This window comes from Solanum pennellii, chromosome 1 (genome assembly GCF_001406875.1).
Source record: "Solanum pennellii chromosome 1, SPENNV200".
Taxonomy (NCBI): Eukaryota; Viridiplantae; Streptophyta; class Magnoliopsida; order Solanales; family Solanaceae; genus Solanum; species Solanum pennellii.
In genome coordinates, this window is record NC_028637.1 from 100121055 (window position 1) to 100128867 (window position 7813).

Consider the following 7813-nt stretch of genomic DNA (forward strand, 5'->3'; position numbering starts at 1 on the left):
CCCCCCCCCCCCCCCGCCAAAAAAAAAAAAGAATTTTCGAATGGAACTTTGATGTACAATTCATACAGATGGTGCATTAAATGAGATAGCAGAGGAAAAAGATCAAAGCATTCCACGATGAAATCACAAGTAAATTGGACATCATTCACTGCACAAAGATAAAAACAAAAAACAGTGATACTATATACCTGTATAGCCGAAGGAAATAAGTTGATAACTCCTAGAGATCTTCTTCTTCTGCATTCTTTGAGTGCCTTGAGGCATTCAACTAAATCTGCAGTTCCAGATTGTAAAGATGAAGCTATTATATGTAGTACTATCAATAAATTCCTGGTTTCTTAGAATAATCTATTGGTTTTTTGGTATATCCCAAATATCAGAACTGCCTGTAACTTTCCATTATTAACTTCAATAATGGAGTGCTAACTAAACTTAGTCTTAGAGTGAAAGGACCGCAGGCAACTTTTGAGTAAAACTCTGGAGAAAAAGCTAAGATAAATATGCATGAGTACATATAATAGGATTACAGTACGTTTAATAAATCTATCTAAATGAAAGACATATCAAGAGATTCCTTTTAAATAGTCATAAGGACACAATTCTTCCTGTAGTCATCTGAATGTCAATTAAATTTGACAAGTGCTTCGTTCATTTTTTCACTGTATTCTGATACAAAGTTGATATTGTTGACAGAACTCGAAATCATGGATGTGAACAACTACATTAAGAACAATTTGAAAATTATTACGCAGTAGTACTCATGAGTTTTATGACCATCAGGTGTATCGTATTTGTTTTTTGAGTCTATGATCTGTCCGATGGTATAGCTCACAAGCAAAAAGATCAAATAAAGGGATGACACAGAGGTAATATGGTTGAGAGATAACCTTGAGATCACGCAGGCCACCATTTTCCTTTTTGCCAACATAAATACCTCGATATATAATATCATCAACCATATTAGAGATTTTGCAAGTACATCATGGCAACGACGTAGAATAGAATCGAATAAACAACACAAGGAAAACAAATATCCAAAACGTAACATGGGATGACATGCCAAATCATCTAATCAATTAGCTACAATCGTAAAAGTTCAGGTAATATAAAGAAGAAGCAACTAAACTACACTTATTTGAAAGTTGCAAATCATACATTGTGGAATTTATGGCAGCGCGAATATTGTCCTGAATCAGACTTGCGTTTTATGCCCGAAACATGTCCAACCTTCTTATCACCAAGCATGCCCTTGTCAGCTGTAGCAAGCCCTGGTTGAATATGTCCGCTTAGAACAATTTTAAATTGAGCCTGAGACTTTGTCATCCTCTCCGCCACAGATAGTGATGGATTTTTCATCTTCAGTTCCTTCTGGTGTTGCCGTATACGTTTCTCTTGCTTCTCCTTTCCTGGCCCCTTCCCATGAAATTGATGTGAAAATAACCTAAAGGACTCCTTTGGAGTTAGATTTCGCCCAAATTCATCAATCCTGTTAATTTGTATCTCTTCTTCCCCTTCCACATCACCACCATGAATCCCAATCAGCTTGTTTTTCTTCTTATCTGTGTTTCGACCAGCCAATTCCATATCTGCCTCCTTCAGTGTACCTATTTCTCTCAATAATCTGAGTGCCTCTGACAAACCCTTCCCTATTGGAACTTCACGTATCGTCCTCTCTGGTTTAATTTCAAAATTCTCCTCTATTACAGAAACTTCCTCTTTCGGTTTTGGCAGCACATCAACAATAGGTTTTTGTTGTTGTTCTAATTTATCAAACTGAAGACCCCAAACAAAATCTCCCATCTCTGTAAAGACAACTTGTGATTCATCAGATACAGAAATTGGATTATCACTATCAAGGGTTGAATCACTAATTAGGGAAGCAATTACCTCTGGAAAAGTTTCGACAACGCCCTTTTGCTTTTCCGATGAAAGTTTTCTGAGTCTTTCGTATGATTTTCTGAATTCTTCGTTATCATCATCATCAAACAATACTGCATCAATTCGGTCCATCTTCTCTTTCCCCATCACAAAAACGTTGCGACTCTAGGTTTTGTTAATTGGAAGAAAAGATGTATTTATATTTTGTTTTGGGAAAAAGTCAAATATGTCCTCCAACTTTCAGAAGCTGCTTATTTATTTTCTTCGTTAAAATTTTGATTCATTTATGTTATTATCTTTTAAAAAGAAAAGGTTTATTTATATCATTATTTGTAACAGTGATTTTACAAAACTACTTTTGAAATGTGATCAATTATAATTCGATCACGTCATTAATTTTTTTAATGAAAAAAATCAAATTTTAGAACAAAAAATGAATTAAAATAACGCACCCAAATTATGTAACAAGACTTATGTATCTTGTATATATGCCAAGATCTTGATTTTATATTCTAAGTAGATGGCATTATTCTTGAATATTTTACTCACGTANTATATATATATATATTATGATTTTATTTCTAATATTCATAACATTAGAATTCTAAATTAAATCTCAACATTTTCATGAAATAATAAATTTTATATTTTAATTAGAATTCTAAATTAAATCTCAATTTACATGAAAGAATTAATTTTCTATTGTAAATTAGAATTCTAAATTTATCTCAATATTTACATGAAAGAATAAATTTTCTATTTTAATTAGAATTCTAAATTAAATCTCCATATTTACATGAAAGAATTAATTTTCTATTTTAATTAGAATTCTAAATAAAACCCCATATTTACACGAAAGAATTAATTTTTCTTTTTTTTTTAAATTTAAAAATCTTCATTAGGGAGGTTGTGGGTTCGAACCCCCACAGCCCCCTTATTTTTCCTCTCTTTTTTGCTGAAGAGGAGGCTGTGAGGTGGTGGGTTCGAACCCCGACAGCCCCTCTATTTTTTTTTATGTTCGTACACTGCTACAGTCCTTGAGGTCGTGGGTTCGATTCCCACGCCTCACGTTTTATTTCTCCCTATTTTCTTCTTTCTGTCGCGTGTACATGGAGGTCGTGGGTTCGAATCCCGCGCCTCTCATTTAAATTACCGAATTTATTCCCTTTCGCCTCTCCCCCAGGTCGCGTTCGAGCCCCCCAGCCTCCGCTTCTTTTCTTTCCTTTTTTTTTCGCGCAATACAGGGGCCAAGGGTTCGATTCCCCCAGCCCCATTTTTTTTTCTTTTTTTCTGCCAATTCGCCGGCCCCCAGCCCCAGGTTCGAGCCCCGCCTGGCACCCTTTTTTTTTATTATTTATTTAAGGCTTACTTTGGTGAGGTCTCGGGTTCGATCCCTGCAGACCTCACCTATTTTTATTTATATTTTTTTTGTTCAAAATTTCCAGAATTCATCTACAACTTATTTCCAGGTTCTGGAACATTACTCCACAATTTTATACATCATTTTTGCGGGTTAATTTAACATTTGTTTCTTATACATTCGTTAAGGTTCTTAAAACAAGTTTAGAGGGATGATTTGATCATTTGTTTTAACTAGAATTTATAGCCGTTCAACCATGTGAATATACGATTTTAAGAGCCTCTAATTGCACACAAAACACGAATAACCTCTATGCTATTAGCATGCTAAAGAAAACTCAAAATCATGATCACAATCTTGCACAAATACATACGTATTTACATACATATTCCCAAAAGACACAAAATATAAACACATAGTCATGAACACATACTCGAAAAGAGATCATCACCACAAATCCCTAAATTCTACCAACAAGAATACCCAACCTAAGATCATAGGGAGCTAGTGACAGGGGCATGCAACGGGGAACAACCTTAGTTTCGAGATGAATAGTTTGAATCGTAAGTGGCCTCTTGGGAAAGGAGCCAAGAGAGAAAAAACTCATACCTTTATTCATGTTCAAACGATGAATTTGCTACCCAAAACTCTCTCCAAAAATCAGTCCAAGTTACCTCAACGTCCACACCACTCAACGAACAACTTCTCTTCGCCTTAGTATTTTTTTTTTTTGGTTGCTTTGTTTTTCTTAAAATTTCATGTGAGTTCTTCAAGCATGAAGAACTGTTGATATTTAGCAGAATAACGTGAGAAAGATGGAGAACGTGAGAGAGAGAACTATTAGGATTAGGAGACTAATTCAAGAATTAGTCAAATAGAATTTAAAATAAAATAATACAAATCTGGTTTATTTTAATTAATACGCGAAAGGACCATTATGCCCTTAGAATTTCAGATTTTTAATTAATAATTATATCACCTTTAGTACCTATTATTTTATTTATTTATTTTTTTCTGGAACGTTACAATAAATAAGCTAAAATTTTAACGAATGACATAAATGAGTCTTTCTCTTTTATTTTTACAGAAAGACTAGTCAAGTAGCCAGCTGTTTGCGCGGCTATAAACCGCGATATCAATCATTAAAATGAAAACATACTATTTTCTTACCTACAAAATTACATAAATTGTTCAAAAGCCGAAGATAAATAAGACAATATGTGGGTCCATCTTTTTTTCAAATGTAAGATAAATTTTAATAGACAAAATTTTAAATAAAAATTAACACGTATCTCATAAAATTAATCAAAATAAATACGTAACACTGCTAGTGCCATACAACAGTTGTGGAACAAAATTAAAGTCCACAGCTAATTAAGTAGTCCGTAGACAATAGAAAAAGATACTTTTGCTCCAAGGAAGACGTGTTTCTAATTGCAGTCATCCTTTTTTTTTTTTCTAAACGAGAATCTCATGTAACTTTATTGTGCAGTCAAGAGGCATATATTTTGTCTTGCCGAAGAAAAGTAGTTAGCAAATTTTACGTTCGAGCCTTAGAAAAAAATTGACAGGGAGTTAATTTTTTCCTTCAAAAGTCAAATAATAAAATCATGTATGGTAAGACATTACATTTCCACAAACTTTATTTGCAAAATAATAGGAATATAGTCCTTGCTTTACCAAATCAAATGATACAATAACAATAATGTATTTAATCAAATCCCAAAGACCAATTTCATATATATATAAGCAAAAGAATTACTCAAAACATACACAGAGACCTCATTTTAATAATCCATATCGTCCATGGCATCATCGTACCCTTGATCGTAGGAATCTGTATCATCAGAAATCATTTCACCAACCAACATACCACCAAGCAACCCTCCAGCCAAACCCAATCCCACTCCTGCTCCCATCCCTCCAAGATTGCTCTTTTTCTGTGGCTTTTGCACTTGTTGCACCGCGGGTGGATATCCTCCGTAAACTTGTTGTTGCTGTTGCTGCTGCTGCTGTTGTTGTTGCTGAACGTATCCATATCCAGACGGTGGATATCCTGTTGGTGGATATCCTGATGTTGGATATCCAGCAGCCGGAGGATATCCACCAGCGTTATAACTAGCAGGAGGATATCCTCCTGCTGGTTGTTGATACGCCATGCCATGATTGGGATTCGGCGTTCCATACCCCATGCCAGGTGTTGGCACATTATTAGCTCCCGTCTGGCCATATGGATAAGCCGTAACAGGCATATTTTGATGGTAGTTACTATTAAGTTGATTTACATTTTTGTACATCAGTTCAGAAGTTTGTTCATATTTCTTCCCAAATTTATAAGAAAACTTGAGAGTACCTTTAGGTTTACCATTAACAGGGGTAAAAACTTGATACTCCACAATTTTCTCAGCGCTGCCATCAGGGCCGGCATTAGATTGACCGAAGATATCATTTATAGGGATTGAGACAATTCCGATATCCTTATCACCGAAAAAGCGAGAAGATCTGATACGGAAACAGAGGGAAAGGCCAGACTTTGTGAGGGAAGGTTCATCTAATGTGAATTTCATTGTGTAATTCCATTGAGGACTTGTTCCGCCTTTTTTATCAATGAAGGTTCTCTTTGTATTTTTCGCATAACCTAATATCGAAATCTCGACATAAACATCCATGGTAGAGAAGTAATTGACATTCTTTATGCCTGTGGCGGAGATCACCGTGACATCAAAGGGACGCCAATCCATTATATGGTTGAATTCAACAGATTTAGAAAAGAGAAAAGGGAATTGATTAAAGAATTTCTTCTTTTTTTTTTTTCTTCCCCCTCTTTTTTTCTTGTGCTGTTGGAAGAATTTAATGGTGAAAATGTGATAAGTAGGTTAACGAAGAGAGACAAAGGTACTCGCTTAATGTTGAGTCAAATGTAGGAACTAGATTAATGGTTTCTATCTTCTCCTCCCTTCTTTTTCGCTAATGAGAATTTCAGCTGCTGTCACACAATTTCTCCTTCATCCTATTATCGTGGAAAATATTTTTTTCATAAACACAAAATCTTTTGAATCTCACTCCAAAAATATGTGACCAGCAAATAACAAATCATAAGTAATATATATTATTTCAACATATCATACTAAATTAATTCGGTATAGTATCTGATTTTAAAGTTTAGTTTTAATATTAGAAAAATGCACAAGTAGACTCAACATATGCCCAAAATCTCAGAGACAAATTTATAGTATACTAAAATTATATTACCCCTGAACTTATTTATAAGTAATTTTCTACTCTTTTCGGTCTATGTGACACAAGATAGTGTCATGTATAATAAGACTTTAGTATAGTATAAATGTATCTCTGAAATTTACGTGTGCTCACAGGAATCCACAAGCCTGCGAAAATTGGAGTTGCTTAGAAGCTCAGTCTTCGTTGATTCTGATTTTCATGATGGAGATCATATACATACAGTTTAATAACTAAAAATAATATACCTTATGTGATAATGTAAAATAAATAAATTATGTTGCTGATGATTAGCTTGTCTCCAGTGCAAATGAAGCCAATAACATAATCTAAACGTTATTTTTTTCAAACATGCGAGTTAATTTCGGAGGGTTATTATTTGAATTTCCAAAATGTAAAGTTTATTTATGACAACAGCACATAAAAGATATTGAACCTAAACCTTAAAATACCTTAAAATGTTCTAGAGTAAATAAACTAAGGAAAAGTTTTGTTGAATGTTTGTAATAAATTTTAAATTGACAGATAATAAATTAAAATTATAAATAAAATATTTCAAAAAGAGTATTTTGCTGATAGATATTACCGATACAATTTTGTTCTATCACTTATTCTTCTCTCATAAAATGGTGGCGTATTTCTCTTTATGGAATTCCATGAATTTGTGAAGTATTTAAAATGCATATTTAAGGAAATAGGCATAAGGTAGGGTCTAGAGTTAGAGTAGTCTCCAAGAAATCAACTAGAATCGAATACTTCTTATAAAATCTCAAGTAGAATTGAATATGTGCAGAATGAAACTGATACTTCTTAGGGCATGTTTGGTCATGCGATATGGTATCATAATATGGAATTATGAGATGAAATTGAAGTTTTATTTGGATATGCGATATGGAATTTTGGTGTTGTATATTTTCTCATAAACATAAAAATTTCATAGGTTCTAAAACTATTAAAATAGCTATAATTGTTTATTCAATCTCATCAAATAAACAAAAAATAATAAAATTGCATGATAAGTTATTACAAAGTTATTTGTTCTCCGCTTAAGTAATTGTTTCAATCTAAGGGTGTGTTTGGTATGAAGGAAAATGTTTTCCATGGAAAATATTTTCCTATAAAATGTTTTCGTGGAAAACAAGTGGATTTTGGACTTATTTTCTCATGTTTGGTTGGTGAATAGAAAATATTTTCCGGAAATGATTTTTAGTGTTTGATTTATGAATGAAAAATATTTTTGAGAGACATCTTTTATTTTTACTAGAGTAGAAAATAATTTATGAAATTGAAAATATTTTTTAAAAACAATTTTTATTTGGGGAGGTGGTGGGGTGGGGG

General features: G+C 33.3%; 2 protein-coding genes across 6 annotated transcripts in view; both read right to left on the reverse strand.

The window, feature by feature from the left end:
* Positions 1-2070, reverse strand: part of LOC107027827 (SART-1 family protein DOT2-like) — a 3345-nt gene extending 1275 nt beyond the window's left edge. For 2 of the 5 annotated variants that reach the window (XR_003578600.1, XR_001457782.2), the window contains exons 1-3: positions 1888-2070; positions 1156-1802; positions 189-274 (exon numbers count right to left, since the gene is read on the reverse strand). Coding sequence is in view for 1 of the 5 variants with exons in the window: in XM_027917237.1 (XP_027773038.1) it covers positions 269-274; positions 1156-1800 (651 nt within the window). In the remaining 4 variants the exon portion in view is untranslated. Of the gene's footprint in view, positions 1-33; positions 275-887; positions 1803-1887 lie in introns of those variants that run through there. The other 3 variants (XR_003578594.1, XR_001457775.2, XM_027917237.1) reach the window with 2 other exon arrangements.
* A 2779-nt stretch (positions 2071-4849) lies between these two features.
* On the reverse strand, positions 4850-6136 carry LOC107029823 (protein SRC2-like). The gene has a single exon (XM_015231271.2). It carries the CDS (start codon positions 5977-5979, stop codon positions 5026-5028), a length of 954 nt encoding a protein of 317 aa, XP_015086757.1. The 5' UTR covers positions 5980-6136; the 3' UTR covers positions 4850-5025.
* Positions 6137-7813: the final 1677 nt, after the last annotated feature.

Coding starts and splice junctions, on each gene's coding strand:
- LOC107029823 (XM_015231271.2), bottom strand. CDS start 5,979: ATGGATTGGCGTCCCTTTGATGTCACGGTGATCTCCGCCACAGGCATA.